General features: G+C 39.9%; 1 protein-coding gene across 1 annotated transcript; it reads left to right on the top strand.

Annotated features, from left to right (window-relative positions):
• Window positions 1-8388: 8388 nt before the first annotated feature.
• LOC125269336 (E3 SUMO-protein ligase ZBED1-like) lies at window positions 8389-13505 on the top strand. Its single transcript, XM_048192240.1, has 5 exons — window positions 8389-8449; window positions 9611-9853; window positions 10624-11784; window positions 12242-12333; window positions 12710-13505. The coding sequence occupies exons 1-5, from the start codon at window positions 8389-8391 to the stop codon at window positions 13142-13144; spliced, it is 1992 nt and encodes a 663-aa protein (XP_048048197.1). The 3' UTR covers window positions 13145-13505.
• The last annotated feature ends 2211 nt before the right edge of the window (window positions 13506-15716 follow it).

Here is a 15716-nt window from a genome sequence, read left to right as displayed (position 1 = left end):
AATAACCACAACACAACGAAATAACCACAACACAACGAAATCACCACAACACAGCGAAATAACCACAACAAAACGAAATCACCACAACACAACGAAATCACCACAACACAACGAAATCACCACAACACAACGAAATCACCACAACACAACGAGATAAAGCCACAACACAATGGAACCAAGCCACAACACAACGAAATCACCACAACACAACGAAATCACCACAACACAACGAAATCACCACAACACAACGAAATCACCACAACACAACGAGATAAAGCCACAACACAATGGAACCAAGCCACAACACAACGAAATCACCACAAAAAAACGAAATCACCACAACACAACGAAATCACCACAACACAGCGAAATAACCACAACAAAACGAAATCACCACAACACAACGAAATCACCACAACACAGCGAAATCACCACAACACAACAAAATCACCACAACAAAACGAAATCACCACAACAAAACGAAATCACCACAACACAACGAAATCACCACAACACAACGAAATAACCACAAAAAAACAAAATAACCACAAAAAAACAAAATAACCACAACAAAACGAAATCACCACAACAAAACGAAATAACCACAACAAAACGAAATCACCACAACACAACGAAATCACCACAACAAAACGAAATAACCACAACAAAACGAAATAACCACAACAAAACGAAATAACCACAACAAAACGAAATAACCACAACACAACGAAATAACCACAACAAAACGAAATAACCACAACACAACGAAATCACCACAACAAAACGAAATCACCACAACACAACGAAATCACCACAACAAAACGAAATAACCACAACACATGGTATGAACATAAATTTTAAACTTACTTTGTCCAAAAAAGGCAGAGAGAGATTAGAAGGTCTGAAAAATAACAACAATAAATTAATTTAAACTACTCCTAACCTAACCCTAACACCCAGAAAGGGAACATCTTCCTTTCTGACTATAAGATGTTGGACGGGCTGGTGGGAAATGTAGTCAATGACAGGCAGCAGTACCTCACGGCTCCCCTGGTCCTGCTGCACTGTAACCCCCATGGCATGATGCTGCCCATCGCCATACAGGTGAATATCTTGAATTTGAAGTCAAGTTTTTACAATGCAGATTGTGTCAAAGCAGCTTTACAGTGAAAACTGATAAATAATATTGGCTCTTAAAGAAAACTGTGTAATTTCCCATTTTTTCAACTAAGCAAGTCAGAGCAGAAATATATGGGTTATGAATACAAGCTCAGTTCTCTGAGGGAGAAACTTGTATGAGATATCGCTCCTTGAGCATGTCCCTGCTGAAGCCAATTCTAATCCTGCTGTGAAGTAACAGTGGGCTGATGCTCTCGGCCACGTCATTCTGCTTTAAAGCTGGTACACACCACTGGTTCTGCCTCTGCACTTCATCAATCGTGAGCACTGAGGCAGATGGGGGTTGACGTCTTGTGTTCTCCCTCAGAGATCAAAGAGATCGTTCAAAACACTTTGACATCAACCTGTATGGGAGATTTATGGCACAGGTCCTGCGCAGACTGGAAGAGATGTTGGAGAGGCACAGAATGGAGATTTGCAGGTGTCATACCTCCCCGTCAGACTGCCACACTTAGTCTGTTGGAGAAGGAGCAGGCAATGCATTCCCCACACTGAGTGTGCTCAAAAGTGGAGAGCCTGCCACTAGGGACTGAAAACAAGATTTAGTACAGGTAGGGTGTTGTGGCTTCATTGGTGCATCAGCAGCTTGTTTCCTGAGAGGCATGGGGGTAGCAGGAGTAAGGCAGAGGAAGGCCCCTATAGACCATGCTGAGGAGGCAGAGAAGAGAAGCTTCTGCCTCCGGCTGAGGAGGAAAGAGCTGGGCTAACGTCTAGCTTTAGGGCCAGCTGCAGGGGGATGACTTTAAAGCTGACTGATGCAGATGTAGTGGGATAAGAATTTGCTTCAGCTGGGAAATGCTCAAGAAGCGATATCCCATACAGGGTGACGTCGAAGTGCTTTGACTGAAATTTCAGGGGGGGCATTATTAAAAATCAAATTTAGATGAATAATCTTTAAAGATTAGGTAAACAATCTACTTATTAAAAAGAAACGATGGAAAGGTGATATGTAATGTACAACTGATGAGTAGGCAATATTGTCTGAACATGTCAATGTCTTCATAGAGTAATTATGGCATATGCCATGGAAATCCTTTGTCATTTTCTTAAAGGGAGAAAAATCATAACCTAGGTTTCCGCAGAAACTGTTTGTACAATTTTCTTGCATGTTTAAATTTAATCTGCACAGTTAATGACATTTTAATGACAAGTTCAATTTGTACCACTGTACTTGAGCTCAAGATACATATTCATGACACTATTATAATGGCCTCATGACAGCCAATGTCAAAACCAACCACATGACAGTTTAATGTAATGTTAACCCATAAAGCTAAATGATGTCAAGTTGTCATGACAAAGACACTGACAGGTTATGATGTGTTGGTTTATGTCAAGTTGTCATAACTCGGACATCTCAAACAATGTCATCTTTGCATTAAAAATGACATAATTGAGTGAATGACACTTAATGACAGTTGTCATAAACATTCATAAAACCTCTTTCATATTCATGACATGTGTCATGTCATGATTATGAAGGTGTCATGTCAGTCTTATGCACACCCCTTCAAGTAAAGTGTTACCAAAGTTTCTTGTCAGTAGCTGTGACTTCCCTCATCTCATTTTGGGAGTGTGTCAATTCTTTTGCCTTGCGCTCAAAAAACGCCCTGGGCTTGTTGCAGTATTGGGGATGAGTTGTCTGAAAATGTCTCATTAGTTTGGACGGCCTCATGCATTTGTTAGCAAGGACTTTGGTACAGAAAATGCACTGTGGCTGGGGCAGGGACTCTTTACTATGAGAAAATGACGTAAAACCTTAGTTCAGGTAACTGTCTTGGTATTTCCTGTATTTAGTGTTTCCAGTATAATTGGTGGGAGCTTCCTCACCTGGGTCCAGTATGCCTTGGTCATTACTATCAGCTGCTGTAGGCGAATCAGTGGGACTCAGGTCGTTTTTGTGGAGGACGAATTAGAAATTTGTCTATTTTTTGGTCAGCCAGGGCATCATGGATAAAATTAGCTAATGTAATTTGATCGATCTTAATGCTCACTGCTCATCACTTTTCAAAATATGACGCGACCCCCTAAAGAGCTCGCTGAGGCCCCCTTGTGGCCCGGGACCCCCTGTTGGGAACCGATGCTTATGAACAACATAATCTAATTAGTTACTTGTACTTGCATTAATTTCAACTTTTGTCAGAGAATAAAGCCTCTGGAGAATGCCCTGGAAAAAGGAGACAAATGAAACATCTGAAAAATAAAATAAGCTCTCTCAAAAACAAGTAAATATATAATTTATCATAGCAGTTCATAAAGAGAAAAAATCTGAACGTTACTTACATAGCACTAAACAAAATATTTCCTAATTTCAAAGAGTTGCAGGTCCTGAAAAATACAAGTAATCATAAAGTCGCTCTATTCCTGGAGGACCTACCTTGGGAGTGCAAGGAATCTGTAAAAACTCAACTGCAACTCAGAGGAAGGCAAAAAAGTGGCAGGCGATTTAGCCACAATTTCAAAGAAATTGCTCTGCAGCTTTACCACCATAGCCCAAAGTGCTACCGCCACCTCAGAAGAATATTTGCCCGTCCATCTCCCTGGACACTAAATAAACATGTGATGAAACGTGTGGGATTCTTTCTTGTAAGTAGGTCACACAACAGCAATTAACAGTTTTTGCATGGCTAAATTGTATCTAATAATGTAAAATATTGCCAATTTTCAGCCTGGATTCCTCAAAAAGGTTATTTACCAGATAAAAAATCTGGCAGGCACAATGACGGACAAGGACATGATGTGCTCTCTTGTCTATGATGAGATGGCCATCAAGGACCATCTAGACTATAACAAGAAGATGGACACCATTACATCTGATGGCCATCATGCTTGCCAGGCAATGGTCTTCATGGTCCATGGCATAGCAAAAAAATGGAAACAGGTATTAAATAATTATTATTATTATTTATTTTTTTTAAATAGTGTTACCAAAACAAATTGCAAAAATAAAGGTTAGAATAAAATTGCCAGCTGAATCCTTCACTCAAATCTATCATTTGTCAAACAGACAGTCCCAATTCAAACTTATGGCTTTGACAATGTTAATGTTGAAAACTATGTCTCCATGCAGGCCATAGGGTTTTTTTTCTTCTCAAGAACATCCATGAAAGGAAACTGAATCGCCTCTCTCCTAAAAGATGCAACAGGACACCTAGAATCTGCAGGATTAACGGCAAGTAATTTATTTATTTAAGCACGGTTTCCTTACAGATACACAAAAAACTGATTTGGTTCTTATCTGCAGGTAAAATGTGTTGTCTGTGACCAGGCAGCCACTAATATACAGGCGTTAAAACCCCTTGGTGCTTCTCTTAATATGAAAGACAGCACTGAATCTGCTCACACCATCAGTGTTGGAGGGAAGGCCATCTCTGTCATTTTTCAAATCTATTCAAATCAATACAGAACAACTTCAAGAAATATGGCCTGAATGTAAATGTGCCTCCTATTATTACAGTTAAAGGTGTTATAGAGGATGTTTTTCGACGACTGAGAAACCAAAAACTGTTAGCGAGTTTTTGAAATGAGCGCACGAGTATTGGAACACGAGTGTTTGTTTACCACCGGCATTCGCTGTGTCGTGTTAGTGGATTCATTATGTCGGACTCACCGCAGGTAACTCATAATCTGCATTTATTATTTGAAAAATATCTGCCAAATACAGTCAAAGCATTTCCGACATTGTAAGTCGAAATTTCGGATATGTTTGTATTTAGGCGCGAACTGTATCAATAAAGCTTAGCTATCGTATAGCATTACAGCTGCTAACTTAGCATACTGAATATGCTTTATTTTTCTGTAAATTTGTGAACTCAATTGTAATTTACTGTGTATGAGAGCATTGAAGATGAGAGGATCGGAGATTCTGACACTGAATATAAGCCACAACCCTCCACGTCCCGTGAAAGTAGCGACAGGCATCTGGTCAGAGCCAGAGGAGTGAGAGGAGCGAAGGGCATGAGACGGCCCACGGGAAGACGCAGTCGACTGACTGACCTGTCACAGGAGGACATCGAAAGGGTGCAACATCTTCATGCACAGAGGATTGCAAGTGAACGGGTGTGTATACACTTAACTCTATGACTTATTCTAATATTTTCTCTATTCGTAGAACCACTACATGTTCAGTGCATCTGACAGCTAAGAAATAACACTTGTGTTGCTCTTGAAATAACCGTTTTTTCCCTGCCACCGGTGTTACAATGAACGGGGCAGTCATTGTGCATTGGTCAAACGACTCTAGTTTGATTTCGTTCTTCAAACAATTTCGTTCTTTCGTTCTTCAAAAACAATTTTCTCCTGTTCTCAGCGAGTTCAAATAAAGTCTTGAAATGAGGCAAGGGTATAGACTGACATTCAAGCTATTTTAATGCATGAAGAGGTTTTTTTTTTTTTTTCACAGGATTTTTTTTTAAATGTGTCATTATGGTGATCAAGAGATGTGACAAAGTAAAGCCTGATCAAACTTACCTGTGTGAATTGTACTGTAAAAAAAAATGCAGTTACATTATATCAAGGACAAAAAGCATATTCTTTTACCTGTTGTATACACACAGAAATCCGAAAGACTCAATTTTGATTGAACACCTCAGGGAGTGCATTCAGTGGGCATCTGACTGGAAATTCAGGTTAGATTGTAGTGGGATTTTTTTTCTATCTATTAAAAGCTGTTACATTTCTATAAGTTATTATATACTTACTATTATACCTCTATTCAACCTCATGCAGATCTGGAACAGTTCCTCCTTGTGTCCTGAAAGTGCAGGAGGAACTGCATCAGGCAGGAGCAACACACCTGAGCACATCCCGTCTGAATCAAGACTGCACTGAGGTAGCCATAACTCTTTGTAAAAAGAAGAAAACAAAGATTACAAGTATAAAATGAGCACTGACAATCATAAACATGACAACACTGTCTACACTGTTTCCACCGCCAACATAAACTCTTTTTTTCCCAATGTTAAAGCTGAAGTATGTGATTTATGCATTGATGGTATCAAAGCAGAATTGCAAAAAAACTTAATTTTACAATATATTCCAGAACAATCTAATCTTCCATTGGTTGTACAAACAGCCGAACCCAACCTCACACCATTCTTCTAGAAGAACTCAGGCTTTAAACATCTCTCTCCTTTAAGTGTCATTACCAGAACCTATTTTCAGTCATTGGTGGAAAGAGGGGTCAGCGCTTCCACCCACCTGCCCGAGAGTTTGCAGCAGCATTGAAAAGTGTTACTGTAAGTGACATAAAGAGCAGCTTTTCTGGGACAAACTGCATGATCAGAACATCTTCTGAGGATGTACAGAACACAGGTAGAAGATCACACACGAGAGCCCCTGGTATCAGAAACAGGTCTTTCTATATATGTCCGAAATGAAGATGGCATCTCTCTCCTGACGGAGAACATGAAGGAATACATGCTGCCCTGTGATGTGTGGCCAATAGAAATCAATGATTTATTGGCAAAACCACTCATATTCTGTGTTGAAGTGATCAAGAGAAAGATCACAAAAATGAAGGCATTCTCATCAGACATTGAAATTTGAAACACAAACAATGGTCTTGGTGTAATTTTCTTAAAGGGATAGTTCACTCAAAATGACACATCTGTCATCACTCTCATGCTGTTCTGAACCGGTATGAGTTTCTTTCTTCTGTTGGACATAAAGGAAGATACTGAAAAACATATTTATAACAAAATGGTGTAAGAAGTCACATTTTTAGCACCACATTTATGCTGATTTTATGTCAATATAAATGCAGTTCTGTTCACTAATTGTGAATACTTGTATATAACCTATTCTGACTCAAATTATATGCTTTTTATATATGCATAAAGTTTATGTTGTCCATACAGACTTATATATTATTTTACTGAGATGTTAATTTGTTTCCTCTTCTAAACAGATTGCTGGTTCAGCTCTGTAAGTAAGCCCACTAACACGTTCTCAGTATTTGCATTCAGAGTCATTTTATCTGTGACACAGTTCCTTAATCCCTGTTAAGATTAAGCCAGCTTTCCCAAGCACAGGTCTCTGCAGGATAGTAATAAGAGTTACCAGATAAACAGAGGCATTTTCCACTTTGTCACCTGATTTGCCCACATCATAGTCGGGGTTGGGTTTAGGGATGAAGGGCATCATTTTCATTGCAGTGATTTATAAACATGAATTTCAGTCTGTCGCTTAGTTGTTGCTGATTGAACTATTATCAAAATGTTGACAGGGTTGGCCATTTCAGTCATTGATCATATTTCTTTAAGCCATGATAAGATTACAATCAAGTTTATCAGAATTAATTTCAGGTATAAATATGACTTAATACAGATTCTTAGTTGTCTGTGGGTTGAAAACACAAATGCATTTCTGTCTTATCTTCATGCATTCTCAAATTATTGTACATATTTATGAATAAGAACCTTTATTAAAGGTGCCCTAGAATTGAAAATTGAATTTACCGCGGCATAGTTGAGTTCAGTACATGGAAATGACATACAGTGAGTCTCAAACTCCAAGAAGGAGAGAAGCCAGACTGAAAGGTTTCTAAGGAAAAAGGAATTGGAATAAAGAAAAATACAAGTTGAAGAGCAAGCAAAAGCAGCACAACAGGCACAAAGGCAGAAGAGTGAAATGATGCAACTAATGCAACACAGACTATGCTACTTCAGCAACAGCAAGGGCAAGCATTACATTTAGCATTACTACTCATTTATCAACTTTAAAGGTAATGACAATGTTTCTAAAGATGGTAAAGCATTCAGACTGACCTCATTTATGACCATTATATAGGATCCTCTGTGTTACACCTGGTCTGGCAATGGGTCGTACAGTGCCATCTCTGAATCCAAAGCAGTTGTCAAGAGAAGCCCTTCTCGCACAGATACGTGGTCACAAAAGGAAGGAGAAAGCGCACTGCCTTGTCGGACAGCACGGGGTATTCACTGTGCTGCTTTATCCAAAAGTCCAACAATGTCTGCTTTCTGAAAGCTGCCTTCAATGATTCATCACAAGACAACTCTATCAATCTCTCCTGCTCAGCAACAGCTAAGTTCTCTGAAGAAGACACTGTCGATACTGAAAGGGTTTCTTATCCAGCTGCTAGCACCAGGCATCATTGGGAAATAATCACGGAACTGTTGTCTGAGCGACACGAGGTGTGCAGCGATATTCTCCCTGATTCCATCATCAAGCGTCAGGTCACACCAAAAGATGATCAGCACCACTGATCAAGCCACGCTCAGTCTCAGACTGAAGTCAAACAGAGTCACAGGTACCAAAAGGAGTGGCTTACTGCGCTCAAACTGTCAAATTGATCTGTATTAATATTTACAATAAAAACTACAGAAATTAAGGTAACTAATGTACACTGAATGTGTTATTTTACATTTGATTACTTTAATTTCTGTAGTATTTCTTACCTGAATAGAAACCCAGTTAACCTGAAAAACTTAGTTTCATACTTCTCTTTATTCTATTGCATTTATATGAGCTTTTTATATTTCATTACTGACTTTTTACTTGTGTTTTATTTATTTTATGAAAATAAAAATCTGCATTGATGAAAAGTAGATTTTTGTTTGTATATGTTGTCAATTATAGTTCTTAGAAAGAAAATCGGAATCAGCCAAGAAAATTGCAATCGGTGCATCTCTACTATGTACGCCCCCAACTTTTGCATATTCCAGTCCATATTCAAGGCATTAGACAAGCCAGTATTAACATCTGGAGCTGCTTTAAAAAACAAAACACTGTCATACTGTGGCCTTACATTAGCCTACATTTTCTACATGATACACTCTAAAAGAAAACATACTTTGAAATGCTGAAGTAGACCTTGTGCAGTTGCATGGCCCATAAACTGAGATCCAAAGAACCTTGACTGAACATGTTCATTTAACCAATTCCGCACATGAAGGTCCAGTTGCTTGCTTTTAGTTGTCTGGTTCAGGGACATGATCACAAAAGCTCCACATCTGTTGACCTCGGCTATAAGTCCTTTTTTTATATATGGCACCAGTCCAAACTTAGCTATATATCTGCTTTTATCTTTTCCACACGTAAATGTCTGAACAAGTCCCGGGTCCGGAAACATCGCTTTGAAGACCTCCTCGATCCCGTCATTTGAGCTGAATGAGCGATGGCACGTTACCGTTCTCAGCATCCAAATCACCTCAGCTCAGCTCAGCTCAAAACAATCTTCTGTCCAAGGATCAGTCATTAGGTCCTCCAGACTGGAGAAATCTTTGCTGTAGTGCGACAAAAAATATTTAAGACCTGTCGAATCTGAATTCAAGACATTTTAAGACTTTTTAAGGACCCGTGGCCACCCTAAGCAAAGGTTAGTCTAGTCTTTTAATAAGGCCTTAAAGTGCTTGAACCCTGATGACTGCTACTCGCAGCTATATTTGAGTTTTGTCTTTTTATTTGTCAGCTGATACAGGACTAATATCAGTACTTATAATGGAGCTGGGTCAACTTCTGAGGGAGCAAACAGAGGTACAAGATGGACCGTCACCAGCACCCTCAAGCATACCTGCTCTACAGAAAGCACAAGCCACTGCTGGACTGATGGGACTGACTGGAGCGAGTACTGGAATGACTGGACCGACTACAGTGCCGGCTGCTGGATCGGTCACTGCTTTGTCCCCAGCACCAAAAGTTGCGTCTCCAACTGGTCTGATCCTATTAACCTCCCTGTGTCACAGTTTTTAACAAACTGACCAAACAAGATCATGGCATCTTTGAGCCGACTGTTTCAGTCATACAGCACAGATGAAAAACAAACAAATTATTGCCACCCAGCCATGGGAACACACTTTTTTTTGCTGTGCACTAATGAATAGAAAACAAATCCCCAGTGTTGAAGAAATTACGTGCCTCCAGGCAAACTGTCTTGACAAAAAATACTTTTGAGATGTGTAGTGCACACCGCAAGTTTATTATGACAATTGAGGAGGCTCTTCCTCTAATAAAGCATGCTGGAGGCTTCAAACTTATGCGCAGGAGCAGAAAGCTTATAGACATAGCTCTGCCAGAAGGGTATTTTGTGTAAACTAAAGGAATCTAATCTAAAGGAAGGAAGCAGTCTAAACAAAGCTGTTGCTTACATTGTCCCACTGCAATGTGATCTCTCCCTAAATGGGGATAATCAAAAGGTAGGCTATATCAGTTACTTCTTTGTGTGTATTACGGCCTGTGTGATATTCATTTTAGGATGACAGTGTGAGATAGGGGTGTGCTCAAAATATCAATTCTTAGATACATACCGATATAATAAAAAAAGATACAGTATCGACATTCTAGCCCTTAGTATCGATACTCCGCCCAGCCATTAGGGGGCGCAGCGGCGCCCGCGAGTTTCAAAAAACTCATGGAAAATGTCGAAAATTTTAGAAGCGCCGTTGTCCCTAAAGGCAGATGTTTGGACACATTTTTGTTTTAAAGCAAAGGAAGGAAACCAAGGGATCGATAAAACAAATGCAATCTGCAAGCATTGCCAGGCTTCTATACGCTACACCGGTAATACAACTAACCTGCGCGCCCACCTGCAAAGACACCATGCAGACAAGCTAGCTTCGCCGCAGCCCAAAAAAACACGGGACCCCACGCAAACTACTTTGGACAACACAACATCCAAGCTTCCATCTAACTCAGTCCGTGCACAGAAGATTACGGAGTCTGTGGTGCATTATATTTGCAAAGGTTTGTGTCCCTACAGTGTTGTCGAGAACACAGGCTTTCACCTTATGATCAACACGTTAGATCCCCGTTATGTGATCCCTACCCGCAGCTACATGACCGACAAAGCAGTACCGAGGATGTATGACAAAGTTAAAGACAGTGTTAAGTCAGCCCTGAGTTCTGTCCCACGAGTGGCACTGACTTTTGATGGGTGGACATCGCGAGCCACGGAAGCTTTTGTTACAATCACTTGCCATTACGTTAACGAGGAGTGGGAACTGATGTCGTACGTTTTACAAACGCGAGCCATGCACGAGAGCCATACGGGGTCAAACATTGCAGAGTTACTGAAAGCGGCGCTGGAGGAGTGGGACCTCGTATCCAAAGACCCAGCTATTGTGACTGACAACGCCGCAAATATGAGCGTCGCAGCGGAGCTTGCCGGTATGTTGCATTTCAGGTGCTTCGCTCACACTTTAAACCTTGCCTCGCAGCGTGTACTGAAGCTTCCTGCTGTCGCTCATTTATTGGGATGTGTTAGACGGATATCCACCTTTTTTAAGCGCAGTACCACAGCCAGCCACGTACTTCGACAGAAGCAGAAGTTGCTCGAGTTGCCTGAACATAAACTGATCACTGATGTTGTGACGCGCTGGAATAGCGCGCATGATATGCTCGAGCGCTTTCTTGAGCAGCAACCCGCTGTCTCCGCTGCTCTTCTGTCCAACGAGCTTAGGAAAACTGAGAAAGAAGTTTGCACCCTATGTGAGTCGGACATTACATCTGCGGAGGAGATAGTGGATGCAATGAAGCCCATGAAGATTGCTACTCTTGTAATGTCAAAAGAAAGCTCTCCAACACTGTCAGTTGTGGCCCCTCTTCATGCTCAGCTCATCCAGGATTTCCAAGAGAGCAGAGCAGATAGTGAGATAGTGAAAGAAATCAAAGCGGCTATTTGCCAAGATTTGAGCAAGAGGTACATGGATCAGCAGAAAGAGACCATGTATGTATGTTCAGCACTCGATCCTAGATTCAAAGCTTTGCCTAGGGCTGCACGATTAATCGCATGCTATTCTCACGCGCATTTCGTCAGTAAAGCCGGTTCCCTGATTACCGCTAAATCGCCATCACCTGTTTTTAAACGGAGTGCCTTTTAATAGACGGAGCCGTAGTTCACGGACAAGCCACGCAATATCGCGTTCATTATCGCAGGCGATTCATCTGCGATATGAACGCGATATTGCGTGGCTTTTCAGTGACCTACGGCTCTGTCTATTAAATGCCGCTCATTTGAAAGCAGGTGATGGCGATTTAGCGGTAATCAGGGAACCGGCTTTACTGACGAAATGCGCGTGAGAATAGCATGCGATTAATCGTGCAGCCCTAGCTTTGCCCTTCCTTCCTGATGATGAACGAGAGGAAATATACTTGAGAATCACTGCAGAAGCTCGAAGAATTCAAGAACTATTTCAGGTAAGCCCTTTCACTGTGTCATTAACATTAGCATTACATGGTTAAAAAACATAAAAAACAAACAAACACACACACACACACACATATTATATATATATATATATATATATATATATATATATACACCAAGTGTAATAAAACTAAATAATCAGTTCATAATTTCAAATTCATAATAGTATGTTAGAGCTTAAAAAACTAAATGGTTTCAAACATATACTTCATGTAAAGCACTATACTAGCAAAACAATATATTGTAAAGGTTTGTCAGTTCATCGCATTAAATAAAAGGCAAACTAACTATTATATGTCTTTGAATATGCTCTTTATAGAATTAACTATGGGTTTATTGATAAAAAATCTGTATTTTGCATAATAGGAAGAGGCTGAAGTGATACCAGGAGAGGAGGACAATCATGTGGAAGACAAGGATGACATTCCTGCCAGCCCACCACCCAAGAAGAAAAAGGACTTGTGCTGTTTGGCTGATCTGCTTGGTTCAACTTACAGTGCAGGTCCTACGGTGAGACACAGAACCACACAGGCCCAGGCAGAAGAGGAGATGTCAAGGTACAAGGAGGCACCACCCCTGTCTCTTGCTGAGGGAAGTCCACTCAGTTGGTGGAAAGAGCACCAGAATGAATATCCACTAATGTCACGCCTTGCCAAAGTGTACCTGTGCATTCCAGGGACTAGTGTCTCCTCGGAGCGCGTTTTCTCTACGGCAGGCGATATTGTAACCGCACAGAGAAGTGTACTAAGCTCAAAGCATGTTGACCAACTTCTGTTTTTGAACAAAAATCTTAAGTCATAGGATAAAGCTAGCATTACCAAGAGTATCCTCAGGTTATTGTTTTGTTGCTGCAGTAATTTTTGTTCAACCTGCCTTTTTGAGGACAAACCTGGTTTAGCCTTAAGATTTTAAAAATCCATCCTGTTATGAGGTAGATTAGATTTGTTGTTGTGCCAAATGTTAAAGCAAGATGTAGCATTTAAGTGATTTCATAGTGAAATGTTATGGCAGTACATGGTGTCACAAAAAAGAATTATAAGAAGATTTAATAAGAAGAATAATAATAAGATTTTGTGCTTGTGTGAGCTCAGACTGTACCCTTGGAAAGTTAAATGTTGACTTGTGGTAATTTCCAGATTAATACAATTTGTGTACAATTAATCAGAGCACTTAAAGTTGCAAACTTTTAAGCAAAATGCACTTTGTTATAATGCACTTTTGTCTTCAATAAATTGAAGAAAAATGCAGAGTTCTGTTTGTTGAGTAAATGTGTTCAGCAATAAACTAATTGGCTCTGGCCCATGTATTTTTATTGAATCGTATCGAATCGTGTCACATTGTATCAAATCGTATCGAGACAGCTCTGTATCGAGGTACGTATCGAATCGTGACCTGTGTATCGAGGTATGTATCGTATCGCCAGGTTCTCCAAGGTATACAGCCCTAGTGTGAGAGAGCAAACACGCGTGAACTGCAAACAGCAAGCGGCACTGCATGTTCCTGAAAGCCACAAAGCACACTGCATCACCAGGTGGACGACAGTAGAGCAAGGCTAACATGTCGCTGTTGTGGGATTGAGTGGGCGCTGTGTCATGTGATAAAACAAAACAAAGACTTACTGAACTTATAAACCAAGTGACATTTGGTCTGTAGGGCTCTTAACTAAAACTGGAAACTGCTGAAATGTAATAGTGATTTAAATAAAAAAGAAAGCAAACTCAGGATGAACAGTAACATTGTATTGTATAATTGGTTAGTAATGTTATTTTTTGTTTTAATTAACAACATCCTAGTAATGCCCTAGCAACCAATTAGAGCAGCACAGCAACCACCACGTAGAAAAAGGTGCGAGGCATGTGTGTGGATCACAATATTGTAGATACGAGAGGTTGGCTCTGTAGTGTTATGGAATTATGTGTAATTCGGATTCTGTATATCGCGTTCAGATTTGGTATATTTTGTTTGTGTTTTCTGTTTTGCTATCTCTGTGTGTGTGTTCTTTTTGCTCTGTTGTTTGTTGTAACTAGGATCCCGTAATCAGCTGCGGGATTGGATCACGACCATGGATGAGGGTTTAAAACTACCTTTTGCGATTCGGGGCCGGTTGCACTTCTCCTGTCTCCTCTCCAGCCACCAGACCACCATTATACATTATATTCTTTTCAGTGATGGTGTTGTGTAGGGTTGACCTGCCCTTTCCTCTGAAATTATGTTCGCTCTGTTTTTGTTAGTGTAGTTGGTGAAATTTGTTGGATTTTGATTTGGATCTTTTTGTTTAATCACCTGTTTTGTTTGTTATTCTGGGCCTTGGTTCTTCCATATTTCCCCATTTTTGTTTTATTTTATAAAAAAAAAAAAAAATGCTATTGATCACCCTTTACGACTGTATGTGGGTTTTTACACAAATGAAGAGGATTTTAAAGAGCGTGTGACAAAACCTCGTAACTCCATTGATCCTCAAAAAAAAGTAAAACATTTTCTTTGCTCAAGAAACACTGTCAATGAAGGCTAATGTTTTATGTATTTAAAGATTGGAGAAGAGTCTTTGTCTGATATTTCCCATCTAGTTGTAGCCAATATACTATGTTGTTATATAGACTAGGACAGTGGTTTCCTAACTTTTTAGCTTGGAATACCTCCTGAAGGGATTACCATCCTTCTGCGTATACTGACAGTACTGCGTTTAAAATGTTGCCTACGTTTTGTTTTTTGACCTGTTGTATAATAATGTCACGTTTGCAGTCACGTGGATACTTGGGAACAATTGCGTTATTGCTCGTTATCATCATTAAATACAAGAACTCACACAATGCATGTTTTTGTATCAGAGAAAGTTTGAGTCTTAAATCAAAATGAATCCACTATCTGTGTCTATATTTGTTCTTCATGAGAGTAAGTGCTAAATCTCCACTTTTACAAAGGTGCATTGTCGAGAACGACAGTAATTTAGCGTGATTTAAGGCAGCAGATTCTGCACTCAATCTATCATATGCATGCTGCTTGTGTGGATACAGTCATTTTTGACTGCAAATGATGAGGTAATTTGATTAAATGTACTGGATTTACGACATTTTGGCAGTTCAAAATACATGCTCGGTTTTAATATTACTTTAAGATAGAATTAAATGAACATTTTATTTGCGTACCCCCTTTTGTCGCTTCACGTACCCCAGTTTGGGAACCACTGGACTAGGACAAATAAAACAAAATATTGCTCTGAGTTAGTCTCTCGCATTCATTTCCTATGGGTGCCCGTTTCTGGCAATGAAAGACCAATTGAGGAGTTGTTTTTTCAATCACTTAACATTGTCCATTTTTGTGTGTGTGTGTTCAGGTAGCAAACTTAAGAAAAGCAGCCAAATCTTGTACCGCT

The sequence above is a fragment of the Megalobrama amblycephala genome, linkage group LG5 (genome assembly GCF_018812025.1).
Source record: "Megalobrama amblycephala isolate DHTTF-2021 linkage group LG5, ASM1881202v1, whole genome shotgun sequence".
In the NCBI taxonomy this organism is placed as follows: domain Eukaryota; kingdom Metazoa; phylum Chordata; class Actinopteri; order Cypriniformes; family Xenocyprididae; genus Megalobrama; species Megalobrama amblycephala.
This window is presented reverse-complemented; position numbering and strand designations above follow the sequence as displayed.